The sequence below is a fragment of the Mustela erminea genome, chromosome 4, assembly GCF_009829155.1.
Source record: "Mustela erminea isolate mMusErm1 chromosome 4, mMusErm1.Pri, whole genome shotgun sequence".
NCBI lineage: Eukaryota > Metazoa > Chordata > Mammalia > Carnivora > Mustelidae > Mustela > Mustela erminea.
This window is the reverse complement of record NC_045617.1, coordinates 88698983-88713562: the sequence shown is the minus strand read 5'-3', so window position 1 is coordinate 88713562 and position 14580 is coordinate 88698983. Positions and strand designations below refer to the sequence as shown.

General features: G+C 50.2%; 3 protein-coding genes across 13 annotated transcripts in view; 2 read left to right on the top strand and 1 right to left on the bottom strand.

The window, feature by feature from the left end:
- TAF8 (TATA-box binding protein associated factor 8) overlaps positions 1-6144 on the bottom strand; it is a 29793-nt gene extending 23649 nt beyond the window's left edge. For 10 of the 11 annotated variants that reach the window (XR_004285024.1, XR_004285023.1, XR_004285025.1 and 7 more), the window contains exons 1-3: positions 5392-5480; positions 4206-4362; positions 107-205 (exon numbers count right to left, since the gene is read on the bottom strand). Coding sequence is in view for 8 of the 11 variants with exons in the window: in XM_032339940.1 (XP_032195831.1) it covers positions 107-205; positions 4206-4362; positions 5392-5436 (301 nt within the window). In the remaining 3 variants the exon portion in view is untranslated. Of the gene's footprint in view, positions 1-106; positions 206-4205; positions 4363-5391; positions 5481-5931 lie in introns of those variants that run through there. The other variant, XM_032339942.1, reaches the window with a different exon arrangement.
- Positions 6145-6745: 601 nt separating this feature from the next.
- Positions 6746-14580, top strand: part of CCND3 (cyclin D3) — a 94835-nt gene continuing 87000 nt past the window's right edge. The window contains exon 1 of the mRNA XM_032339945.1: positions 6746-6843. Within this exon, the coding sequence (XP_032195836.1) occupies positions 6838-6843 (6 nt within the window). The 5' untranslated portion in view covers positions 6746-6837. The remainder of the gene's footprint in view (positions 6844-14580) is intronic.
- MED20 (mediator complex subunit 20) overlaps positions 6782-14580 on the top strand; it is a 154089-nt gene continuing 146290 nt past the window's right edge. The window contains exon 1 of the mRNA XM_032339946.1: positions 6782-6843. Coding sequence (XP_032195837.1) covers positions 6800-6843 — 44 coding nt within the window. The 5' untranslated portion in view covers positions 6782-6799. The remainder of the gene's footprint in view (positions 6844-14580) is intronic.

Genomic DNA, 14580 nt, shown 5'->3' with positions numbered 1-14580 from the left:
AACTTGAGAACACCTGGCAGACAGGGCTAACTCTTGGGGACTCTTCTTTCTCTCATAACCCCAACTCAGCTGCACTGGACAACTGGAAAACTGGAGGTGTACTCACCCATCTCAACAAGCGTGACCACGATGTCTGACAGTGTGGGCTGCGTTCTGGCTGTGTGCTCACAGTAGGACTTGGCACTCCTCCCAATTTCTGAAATGTCTAGCAAAGGATCAAAGGCACAAAGTCTTATTCTCTGTTCACACAAAGTTAAGTACAGAATTATTGTAAGAGCCAGCAATTCCGCTCCTAGGGATACACCCAAGCGAACTGAAAACAGATACTTGTGCACCAGTGTTCACTGCAGCGTGATTCACAGTAGCCAAAAGGTGGAAACAACCCAGTGTACATCCACAAATGAATGGATAAACAAAATGTGGTTCACACATACAATGGAGCATTATCTGGCCTTCAAAGGGAATGAAATTCTCATACAACATGGAAAAACCTTGAAAATGTTAGGTAAAGTGAAATAAGTCAGACACAGAAAATCAAATATTTTAAGATTCCACTTATATGAGGTACCTAGAAAAAAAGAAAATTCATATAGACAAAAGGTGGATTTGAGGTTACCAGGAGCTTGGCGGGAATGTGGGAGGAGATGGGAAGTTAATGTGATGGATATAGTGTTTCTGTTTATTTATTTATTTTATTTACTCATTTGTCAGAGAGCACAAGCAGGGGGAGCAGCAGGCTCCCACTGAGCAGGGAGCCCGATGCGGGACTCAATCCCAGGACCCTAGGATCATGACCTGAGCCGAAGGCAGAGGCTTAACTGACTGAGCCACCCAGGCATTCCACAGTGTTTCTGTTTAGATGATGGAAAAGTTCTGGAAATGGATAGTGTTGACAGTCATTTGATATTGTGCATATATTTAATGCCACTGAATTGTTCATTTACAAATGGTTACGCTTGTAATGCTATGTTATGTACATCTTGCCACCAAAAAAGGGGGAGGAGGAACAAGTCTTTGTTTTTTCTGCCTGAAACTGAACTTCTGTTTAAGAGTTATGGGGGCACCTGGCTGACACAGTCGGCAGACCTGGCAACTCTTGATCTTGGGGCTCTAAGTTTGAGCCCCATGTTGGGAGTAGAGATTACTTAAAAACACAATTAAAAAAAAAAAAAAAGTTATGCCAAAGTTCTTCAGAGAAAAGGGGAGGTATAAAGCTGGGCTCCATAACTGGGCTTCAGAGGTGGATAGGCAATTCCATGGAAACTCTGAAATTGTGGTGAATTTTACATACAGAAAATTCTTTTTCTGGGGATAGGTTCAGAGATTTCATCAGCTACAAAAGGAGCCCCAAAAGGTAAGGAACCCCTGCTCTAGAAGCCCTCATGGCTCAGAAGTTAAAAGCAAGTGGTATTTGAGAGGGAAGAGTGTCGAACTGAAGACCCACGACCAACTCACCACTACCCAGATCAAGTCACTAGTCCTAACTTCCACACCCGAAAATGGCAGGAGTAGGGGTGCCGCATCTGTTTACTGTGGGGAAAGTCTAATTAAAATCCTGATAGAATATCTTAGAAACAAGCCAGGTGGCATTTAAAATACCTATACCTGGGGCACCTGGGTGGCTCAGTGGGTTAAAGCCTCTGCCTTCGGCATCAGGCTCTCTGCTTGGCAGGGAGCCTGCTTCCTCCTCTCTCTCTGCCTGCCTCTCCGCCTGCTTGTGATCTCTGTCTGTCAAATAAATAAAGTCTTTAAAATAAATAAAATATCTATACCCATTTGGCCTTTCTCTCTCTTTTTTTTTTTTTTTTTAGCAGATCCTAGGATTTCAAAGGATATGTAAAAGAAATGTAGAAAATAATATTCAGAGACTTGGCTCTGAACACAGTCTAAGACAGGAGTCCCTAGAAACTAAGGGACTGTAGGCAACAAACACAAAAACTGCCTGACAACTAACGCAAATGCTGAAACTTCGATATCCAGAGCTCCTGACAACATGGAAATGCTCAAGTCTCAGAAGACCCCAGCTTAAGCTATCCATTCTTGGTATTCCTTGGAACAAAGCGACAGACTTTTATACTATTTTCAAGCCTTTCAGTTTCAATATTCACAGCTTTCCAGCGCCACTATTTCAGCTCCATCCCGCCTGAGTGGCAACTATTTCTTTGGAGAGAAAGAAGGCCCTCTTGGTCAGTGATGTCAGAAAGAGCTGCCTCGGGACGCCTGGGTGGCTCAGTTGGTTAAGCAGCTGCCTTCGGCTCAGGTCATGATCCCAGCGTCCTGGGATCGAGTCCCACATCGGGCTCCTTGCTCAGCAGGGAGCCTGCTTCTCCCTCTGCCTGCCATTCTGTCTGCCTGTGCTCGCTCTCTCCCCGCCCCTCTCTGATAAATAAATAAAATCTTTAAAAAAAAAAAAAAAAGAGCTGCCTCAACCATGAGGACCTTTAAACTCTGAATTCCAAGATCTTTCCAAGAACTGAATTTTTCTCTGTTGGGAACTATTTGTCTATTCTTTTAGGACAGAAGTTCTCAAAGTATGGTCTGGGAATCCCCAGGCAGCCCTGAAATCCTTTCCAAACTCCACAAGCCAAAACCATGTTTATAATGAAATGAAGATGTTGATTTTTTTTTTCTCATTGTCTCCTGCGGTCTTCCAAAGGCGACCTGGTCTATGATGATATCATGGCTCTGATGGACAATGAAATGTGGGCTTGTATATGTTTACGTTTAAAATTTTTCTCAATTTAGGGGCGCCTGGGTGGCTCAGTGGGTTAAGCCGCTGCCTTCAGCTCAGGTCATGATCCCAGGGTCCTGGGATCAAGCCCCGCGTCGGGCTCTCTGCTCAGTGGGGAGCCAGCTTCCTCCTCTCTCTCTGCCTGCCTCTCTGCCTGCTTGTGATCTTTCTCTGTCAAATAAATAAAAATAAAATCTTAAAAAAAAATTTTTTTTTAATTTTTCTCAATTTTATTTCCTAATGTGGCAAAAATCACTCTATATAAAGCCCAAGTAGACAGAACAACTTCTCAGGACCCTCAATATTTAAGAGTCTAAAGAGGTTCTAAGACCCAAACATCTGAGAGCACTGCTTTAGGAAAACATTTGGTATTTAAAAGTTCTGAACAGGGGCGCCTGGGTGGCTCAGTGGGTTAAGCCTCTGCCTTCAGCTCAGGTCATGATCTCAGGGTCCTGGGATCGAGCCCCACTTTGGGCTCTCTGCTCAGCAGGGAGCCTGCTTCCCCCCTCTTCTCTGCCTGCCTCTCTGCCTACTTATGCTCTCTCTCTCTCTCTCTCTGTGTCAAATAAATAAAATCTGTGAATAAATAAATAAATAAATAGAGTTGCGAACATCAGCTGCAGACAGTCATCTCACCTCAGACCACGTCCTTCCTGGGGCAGCCCACATCAAGTGCCTGATGGAGAACTGAGTACAAAGGCAGGGCCTTTTCAGCCTGATGAGGCGTACTCTGAAAGGCAACGACTGCTCCAGAGCTCCCCACTGGGTTAGCTAATTCTTTATTTGGCCTGCATTGCAGTTAAAGTCTCCCACTGCCTAAACCTTTTTCTCACTTTCATTTGTAAGTGTCGATCCCTCAAGAGACAACTTAAGTAACCCCATCTCTCATTCCACCCTACCTTCCACCACCCACCCCAATAAAACCCAAGCAAGGAAATATAATGCACAAGCAGAAAAGCCTATGTGAGACCATTCCAGGCTCCTATACCTCAACCCATTTCAAGTTGTTTTCCATTCTAAAAACTTTATTTGCCCTCCCTCTTGTATCGCATATGATACCATTTGATTATGCGATGTGTAGCATCTATTCATGGGAATTCATTGTGACTCTGCAACAAAACTCTACTTTGAGCACAGAGAACAAGCAGCAACAACAGCACCTACAAATCCTCAGGAGATTACAATGTTCCTAACATCAAATGCTTTACATACACACCTCACAACTCCGTGAAATACAAATTATTATCCTACTTCACAAATAAGGAAATTGAGGTTCAGGAGATTTAGTGACTTGCTCAAGCTGGGAAGTGGCAGAGTGATGACTTATACCCACATCCCACTGATTCCAAAGCCTGTAAGTCACTTAACTACATTCTTCTTTTTTCTAGATCCTCGCTAACACTATCAGATTGCAGAACACCGAACAGATTTTGGTTGACTCCAAGAAGGTGGCCTGTTGTTTCTTGGTACTTACAGCTCTGCAGCATCTCTGTCAATGTTTCCACGGATGCTTTCTCAGCACTCTCGAACCCTGCCTCTGTCAACAAGGAGCTCACAACCACCTGAAGGGTTCGCCTCCGGGCCAGATGGTAGTTGTCAGCAGGGTTAGTGGATTGTTTACTTCCTGATCTCTGCCAGTCAGCACCCCATTAAAAAAAAAAGAAAAAAGATTTTCGCCCTTAAGACAAGGTTGCAATCAAATAATTACCATATCATCAATGGCAAGCAAAGGTTTGGGAAGCAAATATTTATCAGTGCTTACTAAAATAAAATTTAAAAATGCGGGACGCCTGGGTGGCTCAGTTGGTTAAGCAGCTGCCTTGGGCTCAGGTCATGATCCCAGCGTCCACGGATCGAGTCCCACATCGGGCTCCTTGCTTGGCAGGGAGCCTGCTTCTCCCTCTGCCTCTGCCTGCCATTCTGTCTGCCTGTACTCGCTCTCTCCCCCCCCCTCTCTCTGATAAATAAATTTAAAAAAAAATCTTAAAAAAAAATAAAAAAATAAAAATAAAAATGCCCCTGGTGTTTAGACTTACAAACCCTGGCCAGCTGAGTAATAATAATCGAGTACCCAAGGGGCTCTAAATACCAAGGAGCTACCTAAAACTTAAAATTCCAAAACCACAAAATGTCTACCTTTTACTTTCTATTTTAGCAGATTATCAAAATATATAGCTGAAAAAACATGCATGATGGGATTGAATTCATGCCTTCTCCCAGAAAATGCTCTCTCTCTTGTTCCTCCCATCTCCACACCACTTCACTAACAGGAAAAATTAAAACACCACCACACGACGTTAAGGAGAGAAAGGCAAAGGACAACCGCTCAGGAAAGTAGGAAAGCTAAATATTTTGAAACCGGAATCCCCCCAACTTCGGCTGGCCAATAAGAAGGCGAAGCCAGCCTCTTCGGACCAATCAGGAGGTGTTCCGGGTTCCCAACCCCCAACAGGGAAGGAGCCAATCACTACACAGGTCCACCAACTCCGGAGGCCGTAGCCAAGTCCCAAGGAGGGGGGCATGTACGGCCTGAAAGACGCTCCTCCACTCGGAGCTCATAGTGGGGCTGGATTTCTGGCTATGGGATTGTTGCCCACATTAGGGGGAAATTACAAAATGCCCAGACTCTCTCGCCTTGGCCCCGCGCCTCCCGCCCTTACCGTTCCGGAGCTACCGGCCCCGGCAGTGGCCGCCGTGTCGGCCATCTTGCTCTGGCGTAATGTGCGCGGGCGCAGAGCAGTATGGGACTTGTAGTCGCCGAACGGGGAGGGGCGGGGGCGGGGAGGAGGCGGGGCGGCGTGCACCCCTACAAGCTTTCCTAAGCCCAAGTGGGTGGGTGGTGTGTATGTCTCAGGACCCCGGCTCACGTGACCTTCAGTGCGTGGTAGGATCTTGCGGCCCTAGTGAGCGTCGGAATTGGCTAGGAAGATGCGCCCGCAGCATCACACCTATTCCTAGATGAAATCGTTTCTCATAAAGAGCACATCCTTGGAACGCTCCAAACTTGCTTGTTGGTGTTAGCAGCACCTGGCTGTGTCCCGCCCGGTGCCAATGACTCACTCAGTGGGGAAGGGGCCTGGAAATCCGTACTGGGAAGCTCTCCAGGTGATTCTCCTGACCTGGAAATTTGGAGAAGCCTTATTTCGTGCTGACAGCCCCGCAGCCCGCCAGTGGTCCGCTCGGAACTGGAGCCTACCGACCTGGTAGCCCCGGTCTTCCTCTGCATCCCCGCTGCCTTCTCGCCCTCAGGCCGCGGGTATTTGCGGGGCGAGGCTGGAGGTGCGGGCGGCAGGAAGCTGTCCCGTGCCCGCCTCACTCCCAGGGCGCGGAGTCGGCGCGGGGCTTCTCCCTCGCTCATCAGCCACTCCGGGACGGGATTCTCCGTGCCGGCACGGGGGGCCGCACCGCTCCTCGTTCGGTTCCGTTTGCGGGTGCCTCGGAGGGTGCAGACGCTGGCTTTGAATCATAGCGCTCACAGGCTGTGGGACTTCGGGCGCGTTCCTTAACCACACTGTGCCTCAGTTTACTTGTGTGTGTTGGGGGGTATGAAACTGGGGTGGAATTGATAAAGAAGAAAATAAGCTAATACACACAAAGGGTCTGGCACAGTGCCAGACGCGTAGTAAGCGGTCAAGAAACAGCACCTGAAGTTGTTTATTTCCTGCGCGACGCGTGAATGACTAGCGAACGCGCAGAGGCCTGGCAACGCGCGCCGCACGGGCCCCGCGGGTGCACCTGAGCCTGGGGGCGTTCCCCGCCCCCTCACCGAGGGCACTAGGGTCGGGGGCTGCAGGGCGTGCCGCGGGCGGCCGGGGGAGGAGTCAGGCCCAAACTTCAGTGGAGCCGAGCACCCAGCCCCTTTGTCTCCCCCGCCCCCTCTTCCCCACTTCCTGCCCAGCTTTAAACTCGCGATCCGCGGCGCGGCGCGGACTTTGTAAACACTCGGCGCCTGCGGGGGTGGAGACTCTTTCTGCTGGGTCGCCTGACGCAGCCGTGCACGCCCCTCCCCACGGCTGGAGGTGGCGACCCCCTACCTCCCCAAAGATAGAAGTCAGAGGCGACGGGAGAATGAGGCCACGATCCGTGCTCCGGGGGGCTCACCTACTATGGAGGTAGGCTTGATGGCTGAAGAAGCCTAGATAGATGCGGTGTCAGCCTCTCCCCCCTTCGCTGGGGCCTCCAAGTTCGGGCTGGACGCCTGGGGCAGGTAGAGTTGGGTCGGTTAAGTGGGTCCCCGCGTCGTCATCACCTCCCCGTTGTCCCCCAAAGCTCGGCTCCGTTGCTTTCTCGGTGAGCTGTTCGGCACCTAGTCGAAGAGCAGAGATGTCCCCCCCTCCCCGAAGCCCTGGGCCCTGCCCCCACAGCCGCTCTCTAAGCTGACCTAGAAGCCCAGTGGCCTCACTGGGTTTTCATTCTTCATACCTCAGAGATAGGGATGGGAGGCTAGTAGGAAGGCAGAGCCAGTGTGGGCAGGGAGCCTTCCAAATCTCCTGCCAGCGAGAGCAGAGGGAGGAAGGAGGTCAGAAGGCAGGACTGGAAGGAAGGACCCCTCAGTGTTTGTCACTCTGGTGTCTGATGGGTATACAAGCCTCTTCTGGGTTTTTTAATGTATTGCCAAGAAGAGTAACTGAAGAACTTGGTTGCTGTTACTAAGGGAGCATAATGGTTTAATCTGCAAACATTGAGCACCTACTATCGGTCTGGAATTCTGGGGATGCTGAGGGTGCAATGATGTTATTCATCTATGTTTAGTGTGCATGATGGAACAACAGAGATAAAGTGCCAAGTTGCGCTGGCCAGCAAGACTCCAGAGAGAAGGGGGCTTTGGAGTTGGATTCTGGGTGAGAGGAGAGTCACCAGGCTGAGCAGTGGTAGGAAGTCTTTGGGGGGCCAGCTGTTCATTCGGCAGAGTTGTACTGAACCCTGACTGGTGTTGGACCTTGGGGTATAATGAGGACCCAGAAGCCATTCCTGCTTTCTTTCACCTGCTGTGTAGGCATGAAGAAGAGGTGGGAATGAACAGGTTAAATTCAGGGATAGGCAAGTTTCTGGGCTGGTCCCTAAAAATCCAGGAATCCCTAGCTGCGTGCAGCTGGGAGTCTGCTTGGGAGTTATGTGACCATCCACACAATGTTGGGGTACCTCATTCTTGGACCTTAGGACTGTTTCCACTGTTTCCTCTATGCCCCCACCTCAGTTCTCTTGGGGACCAGACACGTACAGGTGAAGAGAACTAGGTCTCCCATTGTGTCCCTGCAGATTCTTCTCTGTCAATTCCTAGGCTCCTTGGAGAGATGATTGATACAACATTTGATTAATTCATTCACCACTTGCTAGCTGTGACCATCCTCTGCACAGGCTAGATGTTGGGGACATAACGGTAAACGAATCAGAGCTTCTACTCTGCCTGGAACTTCCACTCAAAAGCATCTCTGAGAATTCCAGCAGGATCCTAGTCCTTGAGATCATGACTGCCTTGGTCCTTAGTGCCTCTTTTTTGTTTCCTTCCCTCAAGGGTTCAGAACACCAGCTAATGCTTATTAGTACTGTGGGGCACCCTTCTAAATGTTTGGAGTGTAATGTCCTCTTTTAATTTCCCTAAGTCCTATGAGGTCAGCACTAGAATTATCTCACTGTGTAGATGGGAAAGCCTAGGCACAGAGGAGGTGAGTCATTTTTCTAAAGAGTACACCAGAAATAAATGGCACAGCTGAGATTGAAAGCCAGGTCACTTGACCTGGGAGACCCTGTTCATAACCCTAGGCTAGTTTGTCTCCCTGACTGACCACATAGAATGTCCACTTAAGCCAGGGACTTAGGAGTTTCTGAAAGGACCTGTGTCTTGGGTGGTAGGCAGGAGAGAAACTTTTTAGCAGAGTGTGGATGCTGGTAACGGTTTACATGGAGCCCCAGTAGATCTGTAGTAGGCTTGTAGGGACAGCACTGAGCTGGTATCCTTTCCTTCAGGCTGTGTGTGTGTGTGTGTGTGTGTGTGTTTTCTTGAATAAGCCTCAAGAGGAACAGACTGAAGTTTGATGCAGGAAAGGAGGCAACATGGGTGTGATGTGCCAGAATCTGAGGATGTGGGACACCCGGACCCCTCATTTGGTGGGAATCTTTTAAGACTATCAGAGACTTTCATATTCTAGATTCCAAGAGGAACAGTCCCAGCCTGGTAGTTGAGTAAAAAAGATAGTCAAACAGTAGAAGATGTTCGCTTCTCTAGCCCACAGCTGCTGCATCTCAGAGCTGCCACCGTGTATCTGACCCACTCCCTCCCAGCAGGCTGGGACCTTGCCCTGGATATGAGCCAGGCCACAGGGCCAAGGCTCCAGGGATTCCAAGCCGCTTTTCCATTACCTTTCTGGAACTCTAGGTGTTTCTCGAGAGTCCTCTGCACAGATCTGGGCAGGCCTGAAGTGGTCCCCTCTACCTGCAGTCAAACCACCTTGTGCATCTATCTTTGAGAGAGAGGCCTGTGTTGGGGGTGAGGATGGGTTTTGAGGCTGGCAGTTGGGGGTAAAGGCCAAGATAAGCAGGTAAGCAGGTTGTGAAATTCAGAACTATATAGACCTCCAGGCCACTTCTGCCATGCATACTTTCCTCCCTTGTCATAGGGTGGGGAGCGGTGGAACCCTTGGCATGCCCCAGCCCCCTGCCCCAGGCGCTTTCTTGGCTGGGGAGAACAGGTTGTACTCTTGAGAAACCACAAGAGGAAGTTTAGGGAGGGCTGGGGGTGGGGAAAGTTCTGGGGCGCCTGCCAAGTTTCCCTTTCTCTGTTCAGCAGGAGGTTTGTTTATTTTGGTGTGTTTCTCTTACCCTCAAAGACATTTAAATTTTAAACCCTCTGAGTTTCAAAGAGCTGTCAAGACCTGCGCCATTACAGTGGCCCCATTACAGTGGCTGGGCTGGTGGTGGTGGAGGCAGCGGATGTTGGGGGATTAGAGGGCGGCTAGCCAGTGTTGGGGGGGTGTTGGGGAGGGGCTGGCAGAGACACCTCTGGACATGAGACCAAAGTGAGGTACCCTTTTATTGGATTTCACCCAGCATTCACACTGCTTGAGAAAGGCAGCATAACTCCAGAAGGTCTTCTCTCTTTTTCTTCTCTCTCTTCCCCAAAGCACCCCCTCCAGCCCTAAACTCAGAGGAATGCACTTATAATGGTCACTTAGGAGCTGAATGAGGTAGCCAGGAGCTGTCCCAAATGTTTTACTGGCCTTATCTCACTTGATACTCATCACAACGCCAGGTAGTAAATATCCCTGTCCCCGATTTGCGGACGAGGAAGCTGAAACCTAGAAAGGCTAAGAAACCTCCCCGAGGTCACACAGTTATTAGTAAGTGGCAGAGCCCGGATTTGAACACTTGGTGTATTTGACTTCAGAGCCTGTGCTCTTGACATTTAAATTAATAGCCAAATCAGAGCATTAGTATATATCAGACCTGAACAATACTGTATCATACCAGACCTTGAAGAGTAGGAAGTTGAAATTCAAATGACTTTGCTAGGAAGGGTGGCTTACATAGAGAATCGGAAGGTGTTCTTTGGAAGGTAATGTATTTTAAAAGGATCACCAAGTGAAGAAAAGATGCAGTGGGTGAATGACTTAAGTCAGACTCTGAATGGTTGAAACAAATGGGGAGACTTAGGAAGTATATTGTAGCTGTGTTCAAGTATTTGAGAGGTTGTCTTTGGAGGCCCCTAGGTAGGGAGCAGTGCGGGGAAGACTTGGAGGACTTTGGAAGACTTTTTCCAAAAAGCGTAAGAACTTTCTAACAGTTGCCTGATCCCCGTCTGAAGAAGTGAGTTCCTCGTCTGCGGGGCTCTAGGGCACCTCAGGAGGGGCTTCTGCTAGTGAAAAAACCTCGAAGCCCCTTCCAGCTCTAAACTTCCCATTTGATTCTTCACCTGCTTCCCCTTCTGGGTCATCCCTTTGCTCCCTCTGCTCCCCTGCCCATGGCGATCCCCATCTGTCCACCAGGTGGGGCTGTTGCCCAGTGTGTTGTCCATAGACTGCTAGACTGGGCCAAGAGCACCATCTGGTCCTTCAGCTGCGGGCTGGTTTCATGGGGCCTCTGCCCCACCCCTTCCCCAGTTATCTACACGAGGACCCAGGGAGCCACTTTTGACCCACTGCAACCCCCATAAAATGCTCTCTTAGGTCTGAGACCGTGGGGCTGCTCCTTACCCTAGGGGCCCCTCCCTCCCACACCTTCTCTCCCCACCCCACACTCCTCATCTTCCTTTGCCCTTGAGATAGAAGGACCTGTGTGTTGGGAGCAGAGGGCCAGGCCAGCAGCCCTTATGGGCATGGCCCTTCATAGCCTTCAAAGGCATGACACCATGTTGTCTCCTTTAAGGGGCCTCAAAAGCTGCCCCTCACTTGCTCTCAGCGGCCACTTCTCCCACTCTGGCTGAAAGTCGCCCCCGAGATGGCCACTCCTAAGGTGAGGCCCAGGAATTGTCTAGGAATGGTGGAGAAGAGATGGGTTGCTTGGTGCCCCCGACGCCCTTGGAAACGCACAGAGCAGCGAGGGCCCCCACATGAGCGGGAACCGAAAGTGCAGTTCCAAACCCCGTCACCAGAGGGCACTGTGGAGGCCAAGCCCATCACTTAGTCGTGTTCCAAACCTTTCCTTAGGCGCGTCTTCCCTTCTCACAATAAGGGAGGAGGCCCATTTTACAGATGAGCAAACCAAAGCACCAAGGGTTAAGCAGCTGGCTTCCATTCGCACAGCTGGTCAGTGGCTGAGCTGGAAGTCTGACTTGGCCATTTGGCATAAAGTCTGTGTGTGTAACCCCTAATTCGTGCTTTCTCTTGTGGAGAGGTTACGAGAGCCAGTGTCTTGTACACACACCACTCTGGTTTGAGTCTTGGCTTGGTCCCTTCCTGCTAGTGTGAAACTGAGTTTCCTCATCTGTCAGGTGGGTGTGGCTATAGTCCCCACCTCACTGGGTCATTGCGGGGATCCCTAATGGCCCATATTCCTTGAAAGCTTACTGTATAACAAGTATTCTCCTTTTTGTCCTCACGGCATTTTTGCGAGGCCGGCACTAGTGTTATGTCTTTACGGACAAGGAAACTGAGGCACAAGTTGTTACACAGAGTAAGGGGCTGAGGCTTCAGAGGCCACCCCCAGCACTGGGCACGGGAGATTAATGCACCTGAAACCCTGCCCAGTGCCAGACAGGTCGTGAGTCCTTATAAGTGATGAGTCTCCCATCTTTACGTGGTTTTAGTCATCTTCCAGCCAGAGCGGCTTGAGGTGGGCATGGGGGCTATCCCCAAACCAAGAGGCAGCCGGGGTTTCTTTCCTCACCGTTCTACCTAGGACTCCCATTTCATCCTTTTTTTCTAAAATAAATACCAGCCCACAAGTTCTGGCCTGTGGTCGGACAGTTGGATGAGAATACTTGAAATTGGGACTGTCCCAGAAGCTCCCAGTTCTGGCCCCAGCTTTGTCTGCTCCGGCTCGCCCTCCCTCCTGTCCTCTATTCTCTTCCCTCCAGGCTGCTCCTCCTGCCCCTCCCCAGGGGCCCTGAGTTCTGGGAAAGGAAGCCGGAGCAGGGCCTCAGATGCAGACCTCAGGCTCCAACTTAGGCTCTAGCTGGAGGTGTCGGAGGCTATGGCAGGAGGAGCCAGGCAGCCACGGGGAGAGAGGATGGGGGTATAGAGGGCCCCCCAGGCTGCCTGTCCCCAGGAAGTCATCTATCCTTCATAGACTCTTTCCTAAGCTCACCCCTAGGGGCCGAGCAGTTCTGTCTGGATAAGACCCAAGGGAGGGTTTACTCCTTTCTGGCAAGCGCCTATCACAGGCTGACTTTGGATTATGGAGGGGAGGGAGGCTTGCTGCCTCCCAACACCAGGCCCCTGTGAGTCAAGGGTGCGTTTCCCCTGTTTCCCCTTCCTTCCAGCTCAGTCCCTTTTCTTTAAACAGTATCTGTTGCAGAACCACAAACTTGGAGGCTGTTCACATGTGCAATCTATTTTCATCACAGCGACGAGAGAGGATCTTGGGGTTACAGACTCTCAGATGTAGCGGGTAGCTGAGTATAGGCCAGGGAGTAGAACATTCTGGTTTTTCCTGGGCCCTCTGCCTTTTTCTTTCCAGTCTGCTGGTACCTGCTGGTCCTACAGGCAGCCTCTATGTCCTCTTGGAATTGATTTGACTCCACATCTAGGACCAGGCTGAATTTTTCTCTTGGGTCTCTGTGTCTCCAGGGAAACAGTCTTTTTCAGCTTAGGACCAGCCTCTTGGGTTCTAACCGCCCCCCCAAAACTCTCTTTACAAATGCCGGACATGAGTTTGGTGCTTCCTGGGTCATCCTCAGAAAGTCCTGCCTTCCCTTGGCTTTCATCTGATATGGCTTCTGGGAGTCATTTTTGGCATTCCTTGTGGGAATTTGTTGTGTGGATTTCTCTGAACCCTCATTTCTTCCCAGGCACATGGCAGCAAACACTCTGGAGATAGTGATAGCCTATTTTTTGCATGATGCTTCCATAAGCCAGGTGCTGTAGTGGGCACCTGCAGACAGTATGTTCTACTTGAGATCAGTTTTTAGTAAATGTGCATGTCTATTAACTCATTTCTCATTTGTTCTTCCCAAGAATCCCACGAGGTTCCCTTATTTTATAGGTGAAGGAACTGAGGCACAGAGGTTAATTAACTTGCACAAGGTCATACGGCTAGTCAGTCCTGAGAGCCTGGGGGCTGAGAGAACTCTGACCTGAGTGGGACTTTTCCTGCATGTTGTGTAGTTGTGTGTGTGTGTGTGTTCCCACATGCGTGTGTTCACCCACCAGGGTGGGTGTGAGATGTCCTCAGGTTCTGTGGAGACATTGCCCTGAACACAGCCTCAGGACACATAGACAGGTAGGCCCCAGAGCTGCCTCCATGTGTGATGGTGAATTTGTGTGTGCACGTCTCTGTGGAGCTATGATGGTGTGGGTCCAAGCTCCCCAGGCAAGCCCAGAGCCTCCTCCGTCCCTCAGCACTCCTGGCCAGAGCTGCAGAGCTGCCCTCTAAGCCAAGCAAGACTGAAGGGAGGGAGTGAGGATGGCCCAGCCCTGCCCCAACAGTCAGGTCAGGTGTCACACAAGACCCAGGAAACAGAGGAGTGGGCGGTGGTGATATGAGCTTTGCTAGGTGGGGCTGGGGCCCTGACCTATCTGGGGAGCCCTGGATGAATCAGCCCGACCACAGCCGCCCCATCTGCGGTGATGGTGCGCACAACTTTTTCCTCTAGCTGTACCCCCAAATGTTCTTTCCTTTCTCTCCCCCAGACTCAGGCTTTGGTAGGGGTGTGGCTTCAGGGCAGTGGCTGAGGACACCCCTCTGGAATTGGGGGTTAAGCTGAGTCCTCGCACTGGACCTGCAAACTTCACCTTCAAGGTACCCCACCCAAAAAGGGGCAGTGGCTCTGGCCAAGGATGTATACCCCATACCCTACCCTGTCCAGAGGTCTAGGATCTAGGATCCTGGGCTCACCCATCTTATGTGTCCCTCCAGCAACATCTGTGAGGCTCAGAGGTCTTATCCATTGCTTATGTACAGCAGAGTCACAGTTAAGGCAGTGCTGGGTTCAAGGTCAGTGTAAAAACAAAATCCATCTGAAAATGACCACTAAAGCCTCCTGAAACTGCTCATAGAACATAGGAGGTGTAGTTTGGGCCTTCTCCCCCATCTCAGAATCTACCAACACGGCCAGTTGCCATTGGAACAGATGGCTGAGTCCTTGGTTGAACATGATGCTGGGTTTGAGTTAAAGGACCACATTGTATAAATAATATCTAAGTGGCTAATGCTAGTGTCTCCTGCAGTGGATGTAATTGAATTTGTGTTCGTTA